Genomic DNA, 27,611 nt, shown 5'->3' with positions numbered 1-27,611 from the left:
TTATTTATACGCTGGTAATATTGAGAATAATGAAACGGGATTATAATTATATATAACTTTATTTTCATTAACTATAATTATTGAGGAAAACACAACGTTAAAACACACAATAAATAACTTTAGGCAAATAAAGATTTTTCTGAATTCTAACTCGAATATAATCAAATGTACCTACTTAATATAACATAATATATAGTGCAACGAACTAAAACAATTGTACATATAGGTTTATAATTTAATATTTATATAACCTGAATGAATTATGAGTAATTTTAAAATCGAACAAAATTTTCCTATTATGTGTGATACTTGCGTAATTAAAATATCTATTTTGAGAATATTTACCACGAGTTTCGACAATGTTAAACGTTACATATTTTTTTTAATCTCAAATTTTTGAACTGTATTTCAACAAGAATATTCCATATACGTTGAATACTTTGTCAAACTGATGGCAGGGATAGTATGCGTGATAAGTTTTTAAATATGCATTCCTACTCATTATCATATCCATTTAAATAACTAAGATGTCTGAATTACATATTATATTTGAGCCCTTCAAAGTCTGTCATAAATTTTAAGAATTACATACAAGGTAATCTAATTACATCTTATATCCTAGTAATAAAATTAGGAGTATTTGTAAATTTACAGCTCGTCGTGTTTGGGCCCTGAGAATTCTTCATGGCTGATGAAACCATTCTTGTCTTTGTCCTCGTGTTGGAAAATTTCCTCTACAAGCTTGTCATGGCTCTCCAACATCTGCTTAACGTCCTCGCTGATTTCACCACCGTCTGGGGGCACCATTTGCTTCTTTAGGTAATCACTGACCTAAAATCAAACGGTAAAAAATATTATTCAAAATATATTTAATTAAATATAGATTATTTAACATTGTATTGTTATATTTATTCTTGTATTTCCTGGATTTGATGGGGAGACGACAATTATAGAAGGCCTGTTTCCTAGACTATATTTTGACTTTTAATTCATATTATGAGACATTGACTAAAAATTTTTTGTTCGTAAAAAGTTATATTAATTCGCCACAAACATATAGTGTAGTGGATTAATTTGTGATTCACAAGAAACACGATGCTGTAGAGTGTAGACTATACTGTGTTTGCGTCCCTGAGGGCAATTTCAGAGCGCATTGATGGAACAGTGGGTACAATTGATTGCATACTGTAGTAACATAATCTTAATTTATTCGAAAATACACATCTTAAACTTTAATATAAGAACCAACTTAATTCTAAGAAATAATACGTATAATATTGTACGTGCATATTTAAAATAAGTATGTACCTACTGTAACCATACATCCAAATATAATAATTAGACTTTAATCAGGGAACGTTATTAATATGTACCTTTGGTACCATATAGGTACCGTTTTCAAATAAATGAGTTTATGTTTTTAATGTTCTTTTATGCTCCACATTAAAAAAAACATTATTTTCTATTAATTAATTTAAAACAGCAAGCGACATCGAAACTATTGTTGTAAAAATAAACCTATAAGAAACTAAATTCAACTGATAAATGCATGCAAAATGCATCCCAAGCCAAAGCTCAAAAGGCTACAAGCGTCAGCCGAGTCCCATCACCTCTAATATGATCGTGGACTGACCTCCTCTCTAGATAATTCCCTGTCACCATCAGTGTCCATCGCCTGGAACGCTAAGTCTATACTCACTTCTTCACGCGATAGCATGTTGTCAGCGTCAGCGTCGATTTCTTTGAAGACATTGGTGGTTGGTGGTGAGTCTCCAATGTTGATGAGCTCGACTTCGAAGTGGAGAGTGGCGTGAGGTGGGATAACATTACCGGCCCCACGTTCGCCATATCCGAGAGAGGAGGGTATGGTCAATTTACGCTTTTCACCTGAAAATTTAATTAAATTTATTTTCTGCAGCAAATTAATTCTAATGCTATAAAAAACTTACTAACACAAAAATTAAACTAATAGTATAATACCACATGTAAAAAAAACAAGAAATATAAAACCTAAACTTTTTTGTACAATTAATGAATAATACGATCCAAGCAAATTCAGACAGTATTCAATTAAATAGACGAGTCTTAGATGAAATATTATTGAGGTACGCAATACGTGCGTTAATTATGAAAAAAATGGGTATAATATTATTTTGAATTCCCTCCACCATAAAACAGGAAAAGAAATACACAGAGTATTTTTTAGTTGTCAACTCTACTCCAAAATCTATTTATTTCTTTATAATTTCTTATAACTTTTAAGTGTTAGTCATATAACAACAGTAGATGTAATAGAAAAAACAGAATTAGATAGGTTATAAAAGAAAGAGCATAGATGAGATTAAATATTAAGGACTATGCATTATGCAATACACTGCCATACACTCTTACTAGAAGATCTCAGAAAACGAATTTGATATAACAGACAATTCTTACGCGAAATGAGTAAAAATACCATAATTATATAGTGCTTAGTGTTATTAATGTGAGTATGTCAAATAAACATTTATACTATGTAGAAAATTATAACTTACCAACACACATGTCGACTAAACCCTCATCCCATCCTTTGATGACTTGACCCACTCCGAGTTGGAAAGTGAAAGGCTGATCGCGGTCGAAACTGAAAAAAAAAACGTGAATGCTTAAAAAATACATACCAAATATAAACGAGTACAGTAAGTACAGTTTGAAATCAGTTGTCTAATACCTCGACAACAATTAAGAATATATTTATAGTTATTCTATATAATAGAATTAACTATACTTTTAAATACAATAGAGGTGGATTATGATTCACCGCTGTTCTTTTTGACGACGGGTAATGGAGACGTTCTCTCTCAATATCCCTTTGTTATATCTCGAAATAGAACATAACTGAACAAAGAACATCAATACATTAAGCCTGCCATTATAGCTTTAATTACCGGTAAAAGTATTAGTATCAGGTAGAAATTCACTTCAATAAAGTATATTAAAAGTTAAATACACAGTGTACTCACAACCATTATACAATTATAAATTCTGTTTTATTGTTAATTACTAGATAGCTTTGAATTCCCATTTTGTAATTGATATAATTATTCGGTTGGGTTTAATTAAAGGGTTCAAAAGGTATTTACTTGAATGGAGTCTGCCTCCAGGACAGAAAAAGTACATCCACCTGACTAAGTAGAGAAGGACCACCAGAAAATAAGAGACAAGTGTTTGGAGAAGGTCTTCGATACTTCGAAGGTCGTGTACTAACATTAAACTTAATAATATAAACTTTATGTAACATAAATTGTAGTACGTCTGCTTGGCCTCCTTTGCGAAAATGGGAAAACACCAATTCATTACAGTCAAATAGGAGTCAGTATATAAGTCATGAATAGTAGTTTCAATTAGCAGCCTAACATATTAGTATTATAGGCATAATATTGTAAAGGTAACAACTTATTGTAGCAAATTTATTAACTTCTAGTGAGTTATGTTATATGTCACCGTAAAATTGTAAACACCGTTAGATTGTAATCTATCTCGCGAGATTATAAACTGTCGAAAGATTGTGAACCTCAGCTTACTGCTTACAATTTAACGTATTATTATTCGGTAGATTGTACTACACTAACTTAGTTATCATTCAACTTTGGTCAATTACAGATTAATATTACTTCCCAACATTTTCATATAACTACCGAATAATAATACGTTACATTGTAAGCAGTTCGTTGAGGTTCACAATCTTTCGACAGTTTATAATCTCGCGAGATAGATTACAATCTAACGGTGTTTACAATTTTGCGGTGACATAACTATGTAATTAAAAATTTAAGGCGAACTTCAGTGGTGAGATTTAGAATGAAAGAATATACTACGGCATATATTATATTTTTTATTTGCTCGTACAGACAGAAAACAAGTCACTCATAAAAAAAAGTGAACGTGACATTTGCCATTCTCTTTATATTTCCTTGTACATTACACAGGCTATTTTAATTGACGCAATTTCCACTTATATATATCAATATTGCAGATATTCTATAAAAAGAGATTTTTTGTATCCATTAAAAACGAGCAATTATATAAGCATCGAAAGTACTCTATTATTGTTATTGCTTTAATAAATAATGCAGATTGTTGCAATACAGCGAATACGATGTATAATGCCCGATATGTTAGAGACTTATTTAAAATACCTTTCTTAGTTTCCACGGTAAAGTAACTTTGTTAAATAGCTTAGAAGTTAATAACTCTTATAAAAGGACTTTGTATGCCGATGTGAACCAAAGAGGTTTAAAATTTTTATGTTATCACACTTATAAAAACAACACTGTCTTATTGAGTTATATACATTTTATTTAAATTAAGAACTAACTCATTATTTTTAAGTACTGTTGCATAACGTTGCATCATTCCTAATGAACTATTAAAAAGATGAACGCATTTTTTTGTTTAAGACAACGCTTATTCATAAAAAAATATTAGTGAGAATTACTTGTACCATTGTAATAATTGTGTTTAGAACATTACACACTTTGTTAGGGTCATTGTTGTTGGTGCAAGCGTGTAATATTTTCACATCGAGAGCAGTATATCCATATTCCATACAGTTTGGCATTGTGACCGGACCATCAGATAAATTGGTTCCCAGAGTAACACTATTACACAGGCCTTTGTTCGGAAATAGAGTGCGGCGCCAATATTGCTCTGCATATACCAGATTTTTGGATGTGTTGCAAACCTTCATTCAAGTTTACCTTCATTATTCTACACGAAAGTGAAATTCTAATACGACAATCATTTTATTATTTTGACTTACCGCTTAGCTTGATTACCTCTGCCAATGATTTTTGCCAATAATTAGCGACATGTGTCTTGTCGTTAAATACAATTTAGGCATTTAATTATATTTCTATCCGCTATTTATATACTGTAAGAGCGGTTGGCGAAATAGTTTCAGCGTCAGCTTATCCTTGAGGTCGTAGATTCGAGCCCCGGGTGTGACATAGACAGAAAGTCCGTCATTGTGCGCATTAAACTCTCGCTCGTACGGTGAGTGAAAATATCGAGAGGATGCTCTAGTCGACCCAAAAAGTCAACGACGTGTGTCAGGCACAAAAGAATTATAATTAGAAAAAACAAAAGCTAGAAATAGAGAGAGAAATCCGAGACCAAGGTTTTTAAATACACTACAGCAGCTACAGTTTACCAATTATTGACTTCAGTTTGAGTCTATTATTATCTTAATAAACTAAATAATTCATTCTCTAGCTTGATTAAAGTTGTGAAAAATAACTTCTGCAACCCTTTGGTTCTGTCATCCATCTGAAGATAATGTTTTTATGAAAGAGTTTCGATTCCAACGGCCGTAAAACAATTTATTGTCTTGCATTTAATCCCAGAGCTTTGATAATATTTAGCTGTTGATGACATTTAGAGAATCGCTTCTCGAATAATTTCAATTCAATATTGTTGTGTCTGAATATTGTATAGATCTATTTAATTAATTGTTAGCTAACCCAGTACATATTAAAAAGCTTGTTCAAGTGTATTTTAATATTGTACTAATACAAACAACAATTTAATCTAGGTGTATCTATATATATAAAAATGAAACCCGTTTTCCGTTGTCACGACATAACATGAAAACGGCTTGACCGATTTGGCCAATTCTTTTTTTATAATATTCTTTGAAGTACGAGGATGGTTCTTACGGAGAGAAAAATTAAAAAAATTGAGTGAAAAAGTCTATAAACAACACTTTTCTATATTCCCATACATAATATTCGTAATAATATTTAAAAGTCAATTTGAACTTTAATACCATATCATAAAGTTCAAGTGTTAGTGGAGGGGTTCCGCGAAGGTAAATTTTTATTTTTTGACATAATGTGTTTGTTGTCTTAAATAAAGAATCGACTGTTAGGCGGTACGATGTTCGCCAGGCCAGCTAGTATAAAATAAATTAATTGTCGATGCTACGTCACCTAATGTCTTAAATTTAATGTCATATGATATTCGTTAATTACTTCTGATGCCTATAATATTAATTCCCAGAATATTTCAACTTAAAGATATTGGATTCTACATAGATACACTTTGACACATTTTTTTATATTAAATCGAGATGACAATTCACGCCGTAGTTTACAATTAAACCTCATATTTAGATAGCAATCGGGGACAATGACCATTCAGGCATTACACTACGGTTAATTAAAGCCTCCGAACCCCGTTATATACAAATTGCAACACCAAATTAAACGCTACCTGTATAATTACTCAACTCCGATCGACTCTTCTCAATAATGGAATTATGTCCACTATCATTATTTTTATATAATATTTAAAATATTACTTGTGTTTTGCTTTGTTCCCCTAAATAACCTTTGCTCGTACGGTGACGGAAATATTTCAGGACACAGACCGCCCCACGCTACAAATATAAAGAGGATTTAGATAGGATTTCATTTTGTATGAAATAACACCAAATCTGTAATTAAAACTACTTAAAGACCTACACTTTTGCAAGTAACTTTTTATATTTAAAAATGAAATGTCGATGTTTTTAAATTCATGTGGTATCAAACCCTATCTCTCTGTAATTAACACATTATTTTACCAAATAAACATTACACAAAAATGTTGAATAATAATCGCAAAAGAAAATTTTATATCATGAATGATATTAGCTCAAATATATCTGCCCCATACTCCCTAAGGGTAGATAGTTCTGAGTTCATTTCATTGATCTGCGTAGGCGATCTGTACTTACGGAATATATCTACTCAAACTATTTATTACATTTTATTAATAACTATCACAATATTATTAGTGTTGTTTAGTATTTTCTCCCGATTAGCAATCTAAATGCTGAGTTAACTGTTGCGAAACTTAAATACGCGATAAAAGCCTGTTGAATAATTTTTATGTTTCGTCACATGAGAATTTGTATTCACTTTCTCTCATGTCGTATTCATCGCTGGCCACTTCCTTGTCTGGTAGACAGTTATCCTTGTTACATAATTTTAAGATTATGTAAGAAACGCCTAAGTCAAAGGTTAAAACAATTTATAAGCCAAGTCTATATTCTAAACTTTAATTAATGTTTGATAATCGAAGATATTTTGAGTTGCGCTATCGAAATTTTTTTAATACACACTCCTACTAAACAATTTATGCATTTTTATTAATAAACCTCTAGAACAAAACAATTTTCAAGCAAGCGGTTACGGAAAGAACTAGTTAATATTTACATTCTATTAGAACATAGTTATTACCGCGAAACAATTTTTTAATGAAACTGCTATAACCAGCTGGATTCAATCATGTGCAACTGACATCTTTGTTTTCTCCTTAAAATTTTTAAATATATTACCGGCTCTGTAACTTCCTTCCATATTAAGTTTTTGTACTATTCGATCCCAAGTTTGCGTCATCCTCGCTAGGTATATTGAAATAATTGAATCGATGCGTACTAAAGCTTAAATTAGAAATTGTCGCTACAGAGTGCCGAGTTTAGCGGTGGTTGATGTGACGTGACGCATATCGCCATATACAGTAGACCACATATATTGACCTCTTCGAAAGTGTAAACGTCATAGTGCCAGACGTAATAGAAACTAAGTGAAAGCCAACAATTGTTTAACTCTCTCCTCACACTGAACATCGTTAAGATTACAACACAAACAATACGTGCGCAAGAAAACATTTAAGATTTATATTTAAAGAGTTGAAAGAATTGAATGTCTTCCGTTTATTATATATACTATATTTAATACCTTAATATATTAGGTATAAAATTAAATTTTACCACTTAAATAATGTTATTAAATTAATGATAAATATCAATTTGAACGCAAAACAACTTGCTTATAACGTTATGATAAGTTATGAATTTTGACCAACACAATAGTAAATGTTCATCTTAAAAGACGGTTGGGTGTATTTTCGATACGATAAAGTTTTTTAAAATAGAACAGCTTTGAGTTAGTGGTTCGGCTAACTTACAATCCTAAGAATGACAAGCTTGGCAAAACGGTACGGAAATACGACAAAATAATCACATATATCATCTGAGACATATAAAGTGCTGTAATAACACTGAAATATGGAGAAAAATACAATTATCAGTTAAATACTTAACGTAGCATATATTATTATGCATGCTCCTGTAGTATAAATCGTGTAGTATGATACAATAATATTTCATATACATATGTAGAAGAAAAAGTAGAAGGTAAAATGGTCGCATAGGTATCATGGCAGCACAACCTAAGGCCCCGAAGTCAACGGGTTAAGTTTTATTCCGCTTTCAATCCTTGAAGAACGTCCAGGCACGACATTTTTTTTAAGAAAAAAACTACCAAATTTGTGTTTATTTTTAAAAAATTTGACTAAATAAAGGACAATTATTGTGGATGCTTGAAAAAACGGGGATGAAAATATTATTTATCGTTGCCAGGGTATTTGCGCTATTTTTGTATCTTTTACAAAGCACGGACTCTCACACCTTATTTAGCTTTTCTTACAAATTACCGAAGCGGAATATGGAAAATCTCTTTGGATTTTTCCTCAGCGATCCATATATTTTATCTAGAATTTATTTATGATAAGCCTGACAATTAGACAGATTGGCTTCATACATTGAATAGGTTCATTGAATAGTGCATAGCTCAGGTTCATACAGGGTTTGCCTCGGTGCGCCTAATCATTAACAAAGCCAATTAATATAGAAGATAGACCTATATCGATTTCTAAATAGTACGGTCAGCTAAATTGGTGACTATTATAGTATCGCTTCGTAATAAGCCTTTCCTCTGAGTAATTAACCACTATTTAAACCAACAATTTTCAATATTGGTTCCGCTTAAAAACCAGACAGAAAGTGGTAAATCTGCATTCTGTGAAACAGGTTGGACTATCCCCGTCTAAGTGCGAATATTAGAATGCTTTTTCTTTTAAATTATTTAATTTGCGTGAACTAAGTCTAATTAAGAAAAGCTGACTGACTAACGTGAATATATTATATAACACTTTCTAGTATTATATATTGCTTTATTATTTAGTACAAGTGGGGGGGGAGTTTACATTTATGGGGTATAACTGCGATTTCCATTAAGTTTACGATGTCAAAGTTATTTAATTGAAGAATGAAGTCAACTTCAATCATCAATTAAATAAATTTCGCGAATTCAAATTAGCAAATGTAAATAATGAATAAAATAAAAAGTCCTAAATTAGAAAAGCTATTTAACTTAATAAATAATTCAAACGCGGAACTAATACAATTGGCTAATTGTCTGTTTTGAATTTAACTAACTCTGACATATGTATAATTTTACCCGAAACAATAGAATAAATTCTATAATAATTTCTTATTTCTTGTACTTTAAATGAATTACAATTATATCTGTTTTGTAATGGGTGCATACGCGCGCTTTATCACCAGTTTCTTATGGAGCTTAATAAGCTTAAACTGAACACAACGTATTGCTCCCGTATGTATTAACACATAACTTAGCACGGAGTCTCGACTCTGAATTCTGCCCTACATCTACAAAGATAGGGCGTAATTATCTACTTTAAAAAAATAATCTATAATAAGTAGCAAGAGTCATAAATAACTATTTTTGTGTAATATTAGCGTCACGTTTCATACGATAGCCGCTGTACGCGGTTGCTGCCTTTGAATTTTTCACACTCCCAGCCCGCGCCCCCACATTATTTAATAATATATAAGACATGCTTCGTCACATTTCGAAGAAATACGGCGCACATATTGTTCAATGAAATTACATTACAATTTAATCACTTTCATTGTGTAAAAGAAATTTTCTCAATATTAAATAGTTTTATGAATAACCTGCAATACCTTATAATTATTATAATTTTATCTTAGCTAAGGGAAAATTAAAGCTACGCTATGCTAAGTGTAGCGACAGATACAACAAAGTGACTGAACTGGGAAGAAAGTTTCGTAAGACATTTTTCATTTTTACTAAACTAAGATAGTATTTTTTTCTGTAAATTATAAAGTTCAGAGTATATATTATACATCGTTTCTCAGACTAGAATTAAAGCGATCAAATTCCGGACAAAAGGCTGTGTTCGTGATAACGTATCTGAATTTTTAACAGCACGGTTAGTGAAGGAACCACATGTGCTAGCCGACAAACTCTCAGAAACGGCAAATTTAATATTTATAGTTGGCAACATACCTTTTTACTACGTTATGTCTTATGAGTAATGGAAAATTTGGTAATATTTATTATTGTTGGTGACAGACTCGTTGTACGGAATGTTTAGTTTTAACCAGTGAATTTACCATGCGAAATAAGATAAAGCCCGCTACTTATTACACACACACTTCCTTAGATGAAGAGTGATAGAATGTTTTCTGTAGGTACTAAAGGTGTACTCGGTTCACATAATACAATACTGAATGGTTTAGTGAAAGACACTATAACTAACTTTACATATTAAACTAGCATACATATTAGGCCAGTGCCGTAAGTAAACCTACGTAGCTTTTCGGATTACTATTTATTGAATTGTTTTAGTATATTTTGAAATATTACAATTGTTACACGAAACGCTTCCGTTGGGTGACACCATTGCATTTAAATGAAATTTTCTTTTCAACAAACCAATCGCAGATTTAAGAGAATCGCGAAAGGAAATATCTTTGACATAATTTTATTAACCTCTTTCATCTTCACGATCATGTCAATTTGATACCAAAAATTCCTTAGTCTGAAATAAACTTGTGATATAATAGTGTGAGCCTAATTTCTACGCTCGTTTGTTTTTTTATTATTATTTACGAATAGCTTAAAAAGGCGCTCAGTCAAAATCTACTTTCTAAGTTTAAACGAGGCAAAATTTTAAAAAGAGATATTTTATTGTGTATACAAAATAAATATTCCTCACTCTCAAGTGAACTAAAGTCCTGTACAAGTCCAAAGTGCATAAAGATTATTCTACACATGTACAAATACATCACCTACACAATATCCGCTACAAGATGGGACTATTATGTGCACTCCTTTAGTCTCTAACAATGTTATGGCCAAGACATCACAAAGACTTTAAGGCGACCGATGTTTCCATAAAAGAATTTTCTAAAACGAAGTAAAGACTAGACTATTCTATACACAGTGCACTAAGCCGCTTCTTTGAAGCCGGTACATTGTCTTATGGACTATTAAAATATTAACTTGAATTTAATATAAAATGCTTTTTAGAAAATGCAAATAATTTTTTCATAAAATTTCTTATTTAAAATGAATTTTTCAGCTCTTTAATATGTTAAATAGGAAACATTTTCTAACGTGATATACGACGTTTTATTATCACACATTAATGGGAATTTCACTACGTCAGGAGACAATACCGTTATTAAATTTATATACTTTCTTGACTTAACACGAATTTTCCATTCCCATGTATGTATAATTGGAAAAATATTTTTTTGTTACTCCCGCGCGTCCACGTTCATTACGATAGCATTTTTTCCGTGGCACCTTTATTGTTTATTACGTAAGTAGGAGATCCGACTCCTGAGGACACACGTCGCCTTATGCTTAAAATATATTTCAGAGTTAGAGAAAAATATAATAATTGCATGAAAAAAAAAGGAATTGGGTTTTTAACACACAATCTCATGGTTGAAAATCACAAGCTTTGTAGGCTAATACTGCTGCGATAGTTAGATATATTTGTTTCTGAACTTCGCGTAGGGCAATACGTATTGAAGCACGTACATCTAGACTATAAGCTGTAGATCCGATGCATCTTCCCCATATTAATATATCATATTTTCATCGTAACTAAGTGAGACGGACCAATTGCTCGGTACTTTATTATTTATTGAAGTGAAAGGTGGGTGATCAATCAAGAAACCTTTTTTTCACTTATTATTACTTTGGTGGTACACGTTGTACGGGTAATAACTTGAAGTGGGGAAATATAATTGATATTTTTATATTAAATGAATTGCCATTTGAGTACTCTATTGTCGTTTAAGATTAAGCTTTTACGGAGACAAGATTAAGCTTTTACGGAATTTTAGTGATAAAACAAACTGACATCCGTTAAAAAGTGTGACAGAAACAATTCTGCAATCAACTTTTTAAGCTTTCCGCAGCGAAATTTTACTAACCTAACCACTGTGCAACGACAGCTGTTCAATATACTAAGTATATTCATTCTGTACTTCATTACATTTCTAAATACTAATCAAATGCTAGGACTTAATGAGATGACGTATTTCTATTTACATGCAATGTATTACAGGTGATCAGTCAAAAGGTCTCAATCAATACATAAGATCAGTCAGTACGTTTGGTGATATACTCAAGCTTATTACACTTCTATGCCTAGATAAACATGAGAGACCTTATTCTATATCCAACACACAGTAATAGTAATTAAATTTAAATATCAATTGTATATACGTAGAATATAATATCAATATTCTTAATGTAAAAATTTCCTTCCGCATTTACAACACTGCGCAAACAAATGCGTTGGCGAGCTTTTGTCATAATAATGTCTTGTTATTTTTCTAAAACCCAACATCTGAGAACACACTTTTTACAGAGTAAAAAATGTACAACACAAACGGAGTGCAAAATAACCGTTTATCTTTAGCATATGTCAAGAACGGCTTATATTAACTTAGTAAGGAAATATGTAGGAAAAAGCTCACGCGGCCTACGTTTGAGATTATTCACCTTTTTAAATGTGTGAAACTAGCACGTGATCTCATTTTCATGGTATGTAAACAGAGTGTTGTATGCTGTATTTGTAATCTATATTTATGGTGTCTATATCTAATATTTTTGAAAATGGAATAGCTTTCTCGCAATTTACGAAAGTGCTTATACGGTGGCCATAGTCGGTGTGGTGGCAAACGCGTAAGCTTTACCGCGAAGAAAAGTGCTCTTAATTATTAACGCAGACGAGGCACTTCGAAAACGTGCCACAAGAAAACGGTTCATGTTACGTTAGACAAGCGAGGCAGAAGGGCGCCCCTTCGCCGCTTATATTTATTCAATTTTAAAATAATGCTCGGTTTTATCATGGACTAAGGCGCTTGGTACATTATCACCGTAATTAATTGAGATATAACTAACAATCTAGTGGCTGTACAACGCTTTATAGGTCTAAAAATCTAATTTAATTTCTGTAGTAACACAAGTAGCTCCGTATAACGCGTTTTAATTCCAGTAATACTTTCTTCAGTTTATAAATACAAGGACACACGTTGACTACTATAAAGAGGAATTACAGTTTTCTGTGAAAGTAGCTTCTTTAGATTAAACTTACATAATACCTATAAATTCTGTACTTTGTGCCAAATAAAGGCAAACAATAGGTGAAATGAATGTTTGATCAAGCCTTTCGGCGAAGACGTCCGGATCTTGAGCCAATCACCTTCAATAAAACAGACAAACTTCGCAGCCTCAAACACTGTTCGTGTATTATTCAGGGGGATGGAGGCCACATGTGTCCACTGACAGTTTACAGTCGAATGAACACAGTTTTTCCTAGAATTTTGTATGAAAAAGTATATTTCAGAGACCATGCCCAGGACCAGGATATATAACTCGATATCAAAGTTACAATAAACACGAACTTCTAATTTAAACTGTATGTTCTTTATAACCTTAGAATGCATTTAGACACAATAAAGTTTTTTTAGAAATCAGAAATGCGTCACAAACATATAAGAAAAAAAAATAAAAACAAATTCAAATTCTACCTACAACTGCTTTAAGCTAATTGTTATGCAGAAGTCGCTTCTTATGCATATCCCAGATGTATCATCAATCGTTCAGATTTACGTTTCTTAGGCGAGTGAATGATGTGAGGTACATGTAACGTTTTACTCTATAAATATTTTAACATGAACAAATGAGATCACTATCAACTTAAACAAAATAAGGATTCACATAAGATTCAGCTAAAAACGTGTTTATTTTCATAGAACTCGTCCGACATGTTAATTGTAACTTCTGAAATGGGTTGAGAAACAACGTAAGTAGGTGAAATATGAAAAAGCTTGGTAAGTTTTAATTCAGTCGATTCAACTTCTTGGATGGCTCGTGTTAATAATTCAGGCGCGGGGGAAAGACCGCATCGTAACTGGTATGCCAGCCGGTTACCGCTTTAGAGGATTACGCTCTTACTTGAATCGATGCAGGGAAAATAAATGTAGGTGTACGATGAAATTTCTGTTTTTGGCGAACGAATTTAGGTTTTTTTATTATTTCAAATGTATTTAATTTAGTCTAGCCCGTAAATAAAAGATTATTGAACATTTGGATGTATAAAACACTAACTGTGCTTTTGTGGCAAAATTCCTGTAATGAAAAAGTAGGTGAAAATTCCTATACCATTTTTCTCAATTAGCACCTACAGATATTACGAACAAGCAAACTGTCAAATATATTTTTTATGGTATTCAGTCAAGTTCTTTTTAAAAATTACTCTGCAAAACTCTAAAAATTCTCGCCATTTACTTTCAAGATTCAAATACATATATATAAGTACATTACATGTTAATTCAGTTGTAATGAAATATGAACAGTCTAAAAGAATATTTTTTTTAAAATTAGAACCATTGGCGCGTTCAACCAATTAAACAAACTCAGTTTTATAATATTAGTATAGATAGAAGTTGATTAATTTACAAGTATAGAAAGTTTAAGTAGAAGCTCGCTTGTCATGTATGTTATATATTGTATAACTCTATATAAGGCGAGATAGTTACGTACATATTTTAAACTTTTGTTTCATACTTTCTAGCTGAACCTTATAAACGTGCATATATTTCGCGTTACTTGATGTTTTAAATAAGCATCACTATTAGGTTTAGACCTTTTTATTGCTTATGTAAAACAATTTAAAAAAATTGAATTCAGAATAAAACTGCAGTAAAAATTAATTAAATGCCGGAAGGTTACGTAATATATTAGAAGCGTATGCTGTGCCTGTATCAATACAATAGAAAGCGCTTCTAACCGCAGACTGGAAATATTTTGGGCCAGATGAAGTGAGTTCTTCTCGCTAAAACCAATTTAAGTACGGTTTTCATTTAAAACCGCAAGTATATCAATAGAATAGACGACTGTCTGTCGTTCTCGCGACGGATTGTAGTACTTTTTCTGTATTAAGTATTAACGAACGGGAAACCTCTCCCGTCGTATAAACTTTGCCTCCATGTATCAAGCAGACCTTTACTTTGGGCCATAACCTACCGATTGTATTTTATTACTAGCACTGCGCCTGAATTTTCTGAATATTTATTTTATAGACCCGAATTGTAACAAATTACATGGATAAGATACGAACGTAACATATTAAAATTATTTATTTATTAACACACGATGTCCGTGGTTTATAAAACATCGGAGATTCATGAGCACCTCAAAATCAGGACTGTCTAAGAGGAGATCAAGACCTGGAGTATGAAATACAGAAAAAGGCTAGAAATGCATCCTAATAAGCTTGCCACGCAACTAACCATACCGGACCTAATAAATAGGCTTAAAAGGCGACAAATCCTAAGTCTTGATAGACACGGTTGAAAGAGAGGAGCAGTCTCGATGGAGATTTTGCCCTGAACGTCTAACAGCTCTCAACACATCTGCTCATAGTCTAGCTGACTGATTGCAAGATAAAGGCTTATATAAAAATAAAAAATTAACACAGATGCACAATTATTATTAAAGGATGTTCCTAATTCCTAGTGTTTCAAATTTAGAATATTAATAATTATTTTAGAGATCTGTTTCGAATTCTAACAATTTATTTATAAAATACGAAACTTACGACACGAATATTGATCCATATTTTTGTTTGATCAACTAACTACAAAATTATTAAGTAACCTCCATGCCTATTGTCACCAAACACCACCTAGGGGACCTAAATTGCTTTTTTCTGAATATTTAATAAAACATTTCTACTGTAAAACGATGTTTATTGTGGGAACCTGTTTACATATCATATATTTTTTATACGAGGAACTGACGTAAACAATGTTATTTCCAAAGTGGTTTGTAAGTAAGTTCTTAATAAGCGTATAAATAAATTTTTAGCTAAGAATGTGGCTTAACTGACGTTCAGTGATATCGCCACCCATGGACATTACAAGGCAAATGTGTTGCCGGTCTTTTAAGAATTTCTTGACCCTAAGTCGAATTGGTTCGTAGATACTTTCAATTATTAATCAACAAAACGAAAAGATACCGAGATGCTAACGAGAGATAAAAAACTAAACATGATCTGGTTCGTAACGGACAAAATAGCGAAACCGCGTATTTAGCAAAGCGTTTCCATTATTAGCTTTCTAAATTTAACAATTAAAGACACATATAGGCCGATATTTTAGTTAATTTCAACACTTTTTCAATTATTTTATTTATGTATAAATAAATTCCTAATGAGGTGAATAATTTTTTAAATACCACTTATATCGCTTAATTTCAAGTACCCACCTCTATAACCAGGTTTCGGAGTTCAGCAGTCACAGCATCTAACAATAATAGTAATGTAATATAAAAGATACTGAGCTATTGAATTCGCAAATGCAGCGTTCGCAGTGCCCAACGGATGCCTTTTTGATAGAGGTGAGTACTTATTTTGTAGGAACAAAATACAAGTTGAGATTTCGCGTTGCTTTGACTAATTAGGAATAAAATAAATATACAACTATCATACTAAATATGCCGCGTTATTCATAAAGGAATAATGATTTAAATTGATGGCAGCAACTATTTTAATAACTTCTGTATTCAATAGAGTTAAGTTCCATTTGGTCGAAGAAAAAAAATCTTCAGTTGTTGTATCAGGAATCTAACCCAAAGAAGAAATCGCAAAAGCATTTGTTTTTATTCAATTTAAATTGTTATTTCATTTGCAATTTTTCTGGTCTAATATGTATGCTGTGTTTAATCAAGTATTTTTATTACTATTTGTTTCTTATGTAACTCGATTATGCATTTAGATGAAATAAAAACATTCAATACTTATGACACTTATCTTTGAAAGTTTATCAATACTGACCTTTGTTGATAATGTTTTTGACTTGAACGATTCATTGGTGATAAATCTTATCAAAAATAACTTAATCACCTTGAAGGTGACTTTATTTACGAAAAAACAATTTTTACTTTTACGTAACTTGTAGGTTAACCTTGATTAATATGATTAACGGCATAGTAACAAAAAAGTTCTACTTTTTTTACTAATTTAATAAAACCTATTGGTTTCACACACAAATTGACACAAAATTACATTTCTCATGTAATTTTGTGTCAATTTTGGTAATTGTGATCAGAATTTAAGACAAAGACACTTTGGGCATCAGATTGATAGATGCTATTTACATTTCTCATATGAAAAGTTGATAAAACTCTCCTCCACAACTCAAAATCTGGTAATGTAGAGACAGTCTATGCATCTGAGATTCATATAGCATGTAAAGTAAGTAAGAGCCGTGGTACCCTACGATTATTCATGAGAAGTCGTATAAACTCGTACACCAATGGATTTTTAGCAACATACACGTGCTCGTATCATAAAGAAAAGTATCGTGAACGCCGCTGTGTACGCATAAACTAGTGTGGAACACAGGAGACCGTAAAGAACCATAAATAGATCTGTGGCCAAAAATCCTAGAAAACAGGGCATAGAGTCAAAGTTTAGTAGTAGTACTTATAATCATAGATGTGACCTTATAATAGGGCCGGTTTATGAGCAAGGCTAACAAAGGTTAGTTGTGCACCTGCATTATTATGACATTACTATTCCAGTAATATGTAATTATTATATTAATTAGATTAATTAGAAATACGAATGGAGATAGATAATGATGTTGTGATTGCAGCCGCGAGGTGCGAATACTCAATAACTATTGCATTAACAAGGAAACTGATTTATAAATACATCCTCAGGGGATTGACACGGTTCTAGTATGGATAATACGATTTAGTTATTAGAAATACAGGGCTTGGCGATTTTCAAATGAGGTTTAATTAATAATTAAACTCCAAAAAGTATTTGTGGAATGGATTGTATTAAAAACATAATCATGCTGAATAATAAAATATCTTATTAAAGGAAAATTTAATGTTTAGGGTTTTGCATAATAAGAACTTTTTCAGGTCGTACTTGTATTACAGTTACAGAAAACAAATGTGAGTTATTTTATTAAAATTATCGTAAACATATAATTCTGTTATAACTTTATGAAATAAACCATATCATTTAATAGTAGCAACTAGAAATATCCGTTCGCAGTTCGACACGTTTGCGTTTGTGATTCAATTAGACACGCGTTTCATTCATTCGTATCTAATCGATTACTTGCCATTTTACTAAAATCATTATCAAATTACTAGTTTTATATCTACGAGAATTTTTATGTACCCATCTCAAGTTAGTAACAAGGAAATAATGTAATAAAACTCAATGTTTTAATATTCATAGCTATGATGATGAAAAAAACACATTATGATTCGTAACGCTTTGTTGATTATGATCCAGGCCGGACAAATCGTATCTAGAGTTTTAAAACATTTAAATAAAATCAGTGTCGCTACAAGATTTTTAGATCTGATCCTTATATTTCTGTACCTATCTGTTTTATGACCACAATGTTTTCCTCCACCGTTCGAGCGAATGTTAAATGCGCACATTTTTTTTATTTTTTTTTTATTTTTATAGAACGGGGGGCAAACGGGCAGGAGGCTCACCTGATGTTAAGTGATACCGCCGCCCATGGACACTCTCAATGCCAGAGGGCTCGCGAGTGCGTTGCCGGCCTTTTAAGAATAGGTACGCTCTTTTCTTGAAGGACCCTAAGTCGAATTGGTTCGGAAATACTTCAGTGGGCAGCTGGTTCCACATAGTGGTTGTGCGCGGCAAAAACTGCCTTGAAAAACGCTCAGTTGTGGAACGGCGGACGTCGAGGTGATACGGGTGGAATTTCGTATTCTGTCTCGACGTCCGATGATGAAATTCAGCTGCAGGTATTAATCCGAACAACTCCTCAGAACACTCTCCATGGTAAATGCGGTAGAAGATGCAGAGTGACCCCACATCTCTACGCAACGCCAAAGGATCAAGCCGCTCGGAGAGGGATTGGTCGTCGACGATTCGAACCGCTCTGCGTTGTATACGGTCAAGTGGAAGGAGCTGGTACTGGGGAGCCCCCGCCCAGAGGTGAGAGCAGTACTCCATGTGGGGCCGAATTTGCGCTTTATATAGTTGCATGCGGTGGCCCGGAGTGAAGTACCGCCTCGCCTTGCTGAGCACACCAAGCTTTTTGGAGGCTAATTTAGCCTTTCCCTCCAAGTGACCGCGAAACTGAACGTCGTTCGATATGTCAACGCCAAGTATTCCAATGCTGGCTGTGGCTTTAAGAAGAGTGTTTTCGAAAAGAGGAGTAGCGACAAAGGGTGTTTTTTTAGCGGAAAACGCGCAAACTTGTGTCTTCTTGGGGTTAAATTGGACTAGGTTTTGTCTGCCCCAGTCTGAGACTCCACGTAGTAGAGTTTCGACTTCAGACACAAGTTTGTTCCGGTACTCATCAACAACTGCCCGAGAAATACCTGCCCGGCCAGTGTAAAGAATATCCCCAGTGCTGTCATCCGCATAGCAGTGAATGTTGCTAAGTTGCAACATATCATTGATATGCAGAAGAAATAGGGTCGGGGATAGAACACAGCCTTGTGGGACCCCAGCGTTCACGGGTTTAAGGTCGGAACATGCTCCGTCGATGACGACCTTGATGCTCCGATCGGCCAGAAAGCTGGAGATCCAATCGCATAATTTCTCGGGAAGCCCATAGGCTGGAAGCTTCGAGAGCAGTGCTCTGTGCCACACCCGATCGAAGGCTTTCGCTATGTCCAAACTTACCGCCAGCGCCTCCCCCTTGGACTCAATTGCTTCCGCCCACCTATGGGTAAGGTATACAAGGAGGTCACCAGCTGAGCGACCACGACGAAAGCCGTACTGAGAATCGCTAATCAACTGGTGACCTTCTAGATAACTCAAGAGCTGGCAATTAATAATGGTTTCCATTATTTTGGAGAACAAGGAGGTTATAGCTATTGGGCGATAGTTGGACGGATCAGAGCGATCGCCTTTTTTTGGGATCGGATGTATCGAAGCGGTCTTCCAGCACTTCGGGACAGTGCCGAGCGAGTACAGGTACCGGAAAAGGCGCGTTAAGACCGGAGCCAACTCAGGAGCACAAGTACGCAGCACAATTGGGGGGATACCATCCGGCCCGCTCGACTTATGAATGTCCAAGGAAGATAGTGCTTTGCGGACAGCACGTTGCCGGAATGTGATTTCCGGCATCGAGGAATCACACCGCGCAATGGTCGGTGGTGATCTCCCTCGGTCATCCAAAGTCGAGTTGGACGCGAAGAGACAGCCCAAAAGGTCGGCCTTCTCCTTCGCAGTGTGGGCCAGAGAGTCATCCTCCCTGTGCAGTGGCGGAATGGAGGGCTGACAAAAATTCCCCTGGACAGCTTTGGCGAGAGACCAGAAGGATCGAGTCCCTGAAGGGAGTTGGGCCAATCTCTCGCCAAATCTGGCAATGTGCTCTGACTTTGCCTTAGTGATTTCTCGTTTGAAGGACCTGGAGGCTGAGTTATATGCTGTTTTAAGTTCGCTGGTATTGGCATCACGAGATTTCGCCGCTTCCGCCCATGCCTTAAAGCATTCTCGCTTTCGACGCGAGGCCGCCTTGCAAGAACGTTTAAACCAGGGCTGAGACTTGCCACCGATCGGCACCGCAGAAAATGGAATAAAGAGTTCCATGCCCTGCAGAACCACTTCGGCGACAGAGGCGGCGACGGAATCTGGAGCTTCCGGCGAAAAGCACATAGGCCCCCAAGGGTAGGACGCAAAGAAAGACCGCATCCCGTCCCAATCTGCTGACTTATAGTGCCAAATACGGCGACAACCCATAAAGCGGGGCCGTGAAGGGCGCGTAGATGGCACAGTACTCCGGACCACACAATGATCTGATGAACCCAATGGCGGGTCAACAGAGACCTGATAGTTCTCCGGATGTGAAGTCAGCAGAAGGTCCAACAAAGAGGGTTTATGACCATCCACATCTGGTATTCGCGTAATCGCAGGGACCATTTGTGTCAGGTCGTAGGCTAAAGCAAAGTCGTGAAAGGATCTTCCCGCGTGATCGGTAGTTTCAGAGCCGAGCCAATCGGCATGGTGGGCGTTAAAATCGCCAAGTATCACGATTTCAGCGGTAGGAACCCTTTCGAGCAGGGAATCTGTAGCCATTTGGATGTGCTCAATGAGTCGGTCAGTTTCGATATTTCCGCTATGGGACCTATACAGGCATGCGTAGAATCGCGGATGGTCATCGCAGTCTACGCGCAGCCAGAGGTTAGATAGGTCCCTTCCTTCAAGCGTCCCGAGGCGACGAGAACAGATATCCTCTCTGACGTACACGCAAACTCCCGCCCGCGGCACAAATGAATGTTCCAATTTGTACCCCGGGTAGGAGAGGTAGGAAGTATCAGCCGGGGAGGAAATCTGAGTCTCGGTAAGAAAGAGCAAGGCCGGCTTCGCAGTCTCTAAATGGTAGTGGACTGCGTTGATATTGGTATTGAGCCCCCTAACATTTGTGAAGTCCACGGCGAGTGTGGACGGGGGTGCCTTTGTAGGTTTGCTCCGTTTGCCCCGAGACCGAATTATGTTATTTTTTCCGAGCGCAGAATTGCCCCCCCCAGAATACGAAGGGCAGCCTGTGCGTCCACCACCGGGCGCAGAGTGTCCCGGTGTTGGACGCCCAGAGGGGGATTCTCCACCGCGAGCGCGTGTGGTACCCCCCTGGGGTAGAAAGAAAGTCCATTGGCGCACAGCCGGGCATCGAACCCGGGGATGAGAGTCGTACACTGAAGCCACTAGACCAACACTGCTCTCAAAACAATTAAATATTCTATATAATAATTGGTGCCTAACAATAGCTATGAAAATTGATTTCCAATAAAAAATTCCAATACCACTCATCTATTGGTCAAGATGAGTACTCCCTAACAAAGCGCTGATTCGCATTATTATGACGGTCACGACAAACCCAATTACGATGATATTTCATTATACGTATTCTAGTATTGAGGTTACGTGGGTAGAGGTATGTAACATAAACATAAGTTTTTCAAATTAAGCCATTAAACGCTAGAGGTTTCATCGCGTGATATAAAATATGTCCAAGTTGACTACAGATCTATTTTCAAACAGGCTGCTAATGACAGTAAAGGCTGTACGTGAAACTGACATAACATTACAGTAGCTTATTTCAAAGCCTATATTGGATACGCGGCTACCTCTACACATCTATAGCCCGCCATAGTGCTTTGAAAACATTGTTCATACTTAATACGCATGATTGAACAATGACGTCGACGTGAAATTCTTATGTCGTTAAGGCTATCAAAAATCTTAGAGACCTTTTGTCTAAGGTAACAATGCAGTAATTATGTATTTAAATTTTTATGTTCCAAGCTCTTATGACATATGATGGAATTACATTACATAGATTTGCTGGCGGCAAAAATCGAATCATAAACTTCAAAATAGCATGTTAAACAAGTTATTGTAAGTTCTATTACACTTACGTTTACTTAATCATTATAAATCGATATCCCAGAAGAGCCCTCTACATTTGAAATTTAATTTGTTTCTAAGCGAAATGAATTTCTCATTAAATTTCTATCGAGGACCGTGCGAGATTGCTGTCTACACGGCTAATATATTTTTGAAGGAAGTAAAACAGTTTTATTTTGTATTTTTTTATATATTTAAGTATATAAGTTTGAACATGATTGACAAACGAAGTAAATATTTTCAGCCGATACTCATTCCAAAAAATACCAATTACCCTGCGAAACAAAATATTGAATTGGTTAGTATTCAAATATTAAAATCATTCAAAACATCTATTTTATTTAACAATCGACTATTACTCGAATGAACAAATAGTTCTTTAATTATAAATGTAATAGAGAACAATGCAAAAACACAAAATAATTAAAAGTACATGTTATACAATGATTCACATCGAACGAAACAGTATAAAATATAACGTCGTATTCGGTCAAAAAGAAATAAAAACATTTTTTATTGGTTTTTGCATTTGTTCAATCCTGTGTTGATTTTTTTTGGTGAGGTTTTTTTGGCAAATTCGATTTACAAAAAGCTATCACGGTATTGGCTTCGCGGAGGGTGACCAAAAAAAAATTACGTGTGCATGAAAGACATTCGAACCAATTTTACTAACATATAAATAAATTTTCCTTTTTAAATTGTCATACTGATTTACCTTTATCTAGTAGAAGGGACTAAGTAGACAATACTTTTATTATAATAATTAGTATAAGTCAAATACAAAATAACGAACAATCGCCCACCTTCATTTCTCATTAAAAGTCTTAGGCGCTTCCATGAAAAAGTCACTAGTGACAAATTAAAACGGCATTTACTAAAATAGCTATTACTGAGAGCACTTTAATAAAGGTTTATGTTTTTAGTAAAAATACTAGACTTTTAATGTGCCGCATGTATTATTTTACATAAATATTTCACTATTTGATATGAGAATAGTGAAATGTCTATTGACAATAAAATCGAATGATATGAATGAAAAGAAGTTTCAAGAGTATAGCTAATGTCTGTCAAGAAACAGAGATTACATTTCAGAAATATTAATATCTTTTGTTTTATTAGAACAACAGACGATGCTTTCCATATAACATCTCGATCTATTTTTCTCATTGAATAAAAGCAAATGAGATCAATTAAGACACGGATAATAACAAAGACTCAATAAAAAACAAAAGATGAAGACTGTTTCTATGAATGAATAATTTAATTGTGACATTACATCCATGACATTTTGAATTAAATTATGCTGATGTCACAAAAGTGACGGGTGTTTTGTATATTTATATTGCGAATTGAGTTAGACAAAAAAGAAAGCTCAGCTTAGCGATGTTAACCCAATAATAATCGAAATAAATGTATAAATTCGTTTTTTTTCATGTTTTAAAGCTAATAATGGAACGACTGGTGCATGTAATATAATCTATATATATATAATGAAAATGGTCTTCGTTTGAGGCTCAATCACGCCCACTGATCGTATCGACATGAAACTACCACCATTCGATGCGTAGTTTTTTCCTAGATGGTTTATGGCTATTTATTAATTAAATTCCAACGTTCCTTCATTTTTTTATTGCTGTTTTACTTTTATGAAAATTTTTCCCGCTAATAAAAATAAAAGAGGCTTCCTAGAACCGCAAAACGTCAACATCTGTTAAAAACTCGATTTTCGAAATATTTCAATTTTCTTAGCGGGAAGTTAAAAAGAAGAATAATATTTCATATTTTATGAAAAAAAATAAAATAATAAAACATAAAATTTATTTTAATTCGTCCAGCAAAGCGGGCGCGAAACGGCTAGTATTATGTATATTTAAGTTGCGAAATCGCAACTGACAATAATTAATTTCGAAACTGATAAATATTAAACAAAGGGATTCCAATTACACGGTCTACATTTATTTCAATGTGTTAATCCCATTATGTTTGATATTATTTACATTGCCGTTAATTCCGGGAAACTTTTTCTCACACTTTTCCTATTTTACTCTTCAAACTTCCGAATACATTGAACTACAATATTTAGATTAAGGTTGTCACTATTACCTGCCATAGGCGGATGTTAGCAAAACAATTATATTTAGAGTATACCTAATACAGTAACACGGAAACACCTTCCCGATTTCGCATACCTTAAATTACATTGTACGCGTACAACTTTGTTACAAAGTACTTTGTCTATACTAATATTATAGTATATATATATAAATAATTAGAGGAAAGATTTGATTTTTTGTTTGTTTGTTTGAAATGAATAGGCTCCGAAACTACTGGACCGATTTCACCGATTCTTACACCGTTGGCAAGCTACACTATTCCCGAGTGATATATGTTTCATTTTCAAAAAATTTGGGATGCTTACTAAAACTTGAATAATCTAACCCAAGGTGTAAAAAAATAAACAAAAAACTTCCTTCAATGGCGTGCGCTCGCGTTCGCTACAATTTAATGGCATAACCACCAAAAAAGCATGGTGGATTGGTGTTCTCCTGCCGTTTCTCTTGAATAGTTTACTACTATGTAATATAACAAAAATTTTAGCCACAGCAACGCTTGGCCGAGTCTACTAGTATAAGATATTAATATTTTATTTGACTATTTATATCTTACAACGAAATTTAACTAGCTTTTTACTCACTAGTTAACTTAAGCGACTTCCAAATGTATCCTCAAATATTAGATTAACTACTTAACTTACTTTCAATGTAGTTAGTAGCATTAAGTACTGTAGGAATTTTGTTGTTTCAAATTAATTTCCTTTTTAAATGACGCCATTTTCGTTAATAAATTTCGTTCTTAGAATTACATATTGTGTAATGTGCTGTATTAAAGTTAGTCAAGGTGCAAAGGCATGTGAATTATAAATATTATAATGTGCAAAATTTTCACATGAACGTATGAACGTAAACGTGTAATAAGAGTAACGACCAAAGTTTTGCCTTAACACAATATGAAGTGTGCTCAACTTAGCAAGGTAATCATAAAATATATTATGTCTTGGCTTTTTTATTACTTTCGATGGGGTATATGTTACTTAGTACCACCGTAGCTCGATGTCTTGGATGATTGGGTTCATATAAAAAAATGCAAAACTGCTCAACCCTAGTATTGTCTTTTATTGACATAACCTTTACACATGTAAAGAAAAAACTTTTTAACCGGAAAAACCATTTTTTTTGCTCAACCCTGTCAAATGCAACCAACTCAATAATATGTACTCGTATTTTGTGTTGATATTTCTTATATGTAGGTATTTCGTGTAATTGTTAAATAATTAGGTATTGTTTCACTAGAAATCGAACTCAAACCTAATCCAATATATTTTTATTAGGAAAATCTTTAGAAATATTTTAGTAGTTCGAGGTCCGAGACGTGACATATAAATGAGGTTTTATATACAGTTAGTCGCGCTAATAATCTAACCATGATAAATTGTGGAATTTCGGCGAATAGCAACATCGCTAAAAAACCTTTAAAATTGTCTTTTGGCAGAACCGCAATTTACTTACAAACTTCTTCAAAGACATAAAAATCTAACGTAATTTACGTTTAAAAATTGTCGAATGGGTTTCCTACTAATTGCATTGCAATGTCGTGTTTCTTATTTAATTGCATTGATTGAGGAAATTAGCCGTGCTCTTTCCGGATCCAATTCGATTTTGGCCTGTGGAGTGGGTAATATATTCGTTTGGCCACTTCACAATTAAGAATTTAGGCAACATTATTTTATTTTCAATTAATTTATTTTTCTTTGGCTTTGATTAAATTCGCCATCGACTCTGTGAATTTCTGTCTCTTTAATTTACAATTTTACTTAGTATATTTATACTCATATACTCATTGACGTTAAAAATATTTTAACAGCCTCCGTAGCTTCAGCTTGTTCTAGAATGTTTTTTGTTTGACTTTAGGTTCAAAGGTTGCTTATTAATATAATTTGTAGCACACAATGACAACTCTATCTTGTTACAGATAGAGGCATAGTATTGAGATAGCGTAGAGGAACAGCGATAAACAAATTTGATTTCATTAATTCTAGTAAGTAATTAGTTAAACAGCGAGGGCATTAGCACTTTGATATCAATTTGACCTAATTTATTAATAACCATTATGAACACAATATATTGTTTTTAATTTCTAAAACTTTGATTAATAAAAGTAAAACGCATCCAAAAAAATATCTAGGGATAGTAAAAGTCAAGATGATAAAACAAAATGAGTTCTATGTAACAGGTAAGTAAAAACTTTCAAAAATGGAACAAAATAGGACACTAAACTGTAAAAGATCTGGCACGCATGTATTTCTGTAGTTCTATTAGTTTACGCCAATAACGACTCTAAACCGTAAAATTATATAGGTCAAAATCCTATCTACATTACATAGTACCGTAATTTAAATGTTTCTTCGCGTACTTAAAAAACAACGCAACGGTCACCTAACCCATAATAATATCGTGACCAAAATAATTAACTATGATTACAGTTATTGTATGACGTCATGGCGTCAAAGGATTTCACAACTTAGCACATGTTTACCTTAAAATCATAAAACAACATCCGGTTAGTAATAAAGTGTACTCACCTCGAATCGAACTTGTGGCCGTCGTCTAGGGTGCCTGTGTAGTGCATAGTAAGCATGTCACCATTCTTAGATTTTTCTGTGCAGCCTTCGGGAGTACTGACTACTTCAACTTTAAGTTTGGTGACAGTCTCTGTATCAGCGAGAGTGATCCCGGCGATAGCCAGCACCGCAAGTACGCAGCGCAACGCCATAATAAAGTTACGAAAAGTTTAGGGGAGCGAAGACACGTTCTCTCTGCGTACTCGCTGGGATTGAACTGATATGAAGTAGCGCGACTGCAGTGTGCAAACTGACGGACGCGGGTGAGTTGGTGAGCGCCGACTGGTTTCCG

The 27,611-nt window shown here is 34.2% G+C and overlaps 1 protein-coding gene across 2 annotated transcripts; it reads right to left on the bottom strand.

The window, feature by feature from the left end:
* Positions 1–43: 43 nt before the first annotated feature.
* LOC125062166 (FK506-binding protein 2) lies at positions 44–27,611 on the bottom strand. 2 transcript variants are annotated; one of them, XM_047667850.1, is made up of 4 exons: positions 27,281–27,611; positions 2,535–2,623; positions 1,634–1,887; positions 44–831 (listed from the first exon to the last, which is right to left on the bottom strand). In XM_047667850.1, exons 1-4 carry the CDS (start codon positions 27,469–27,471, stop codon positions 649–651), a joined length of 717 nt encoding a protein of 238 aa, XP_047523806.1. In that variant the 5' UTR covers positions 27,472–27,611; the 3' UTR covers positions 44–648. The 2 variants fall into 2 exon arrangements, with proteins under 2 accessions (XP_047523806.1, XP_047523807.1); XM_047667851.1 differs by having other exon boundaries at positions 1,700–1,887; positions 27,281–27,602.

The sequence above is a fragment of the Pieris napi genome, chromosome Z (genome assembly GCF_905475465.1).
Source record: "Pieris napi chromosome Z, ilPieNapi1.2, whole genome shotgun sequence".
In the NCBI taxonomy this organism is placed as follows: domain Eukaryota; kingdom Metazoa; phylum Arthropoda; class Insecta; order Lepidoptera; family Pieridae; genus Pieris; species Pieris napi.
The sequence above is the reverse complement of the archived record's forward strand: the minus strand, read 5'-3'. Positions and strand labels throughout refer to the sequence as shown.

Bases quoted from the DNA above. Each gene is read 5' to 3' on its own strand.
- LOC125062166 (XM_047667850.1), bottom strand. From the start codon at position 27,471: ATGGCGTTGCGCTGCGTACTTGCGGTGCTGGCTATCGCCGGGATCACT. The intron at 2,624-27,280 runs GTGAGTACACTT...TTTTTTTTTCAG, and splicing joins GGCCACAAGTTCGATTCGAG to TTTCGACCGCGATCAGCCTT. The intron at 832-1,633 runs GTCAGTCCACGA...GTTTGATTTTAG, and splicing joins GGGAATTATCTAGAGAGGAG to GTCAGTGATTACCTAAAGAA.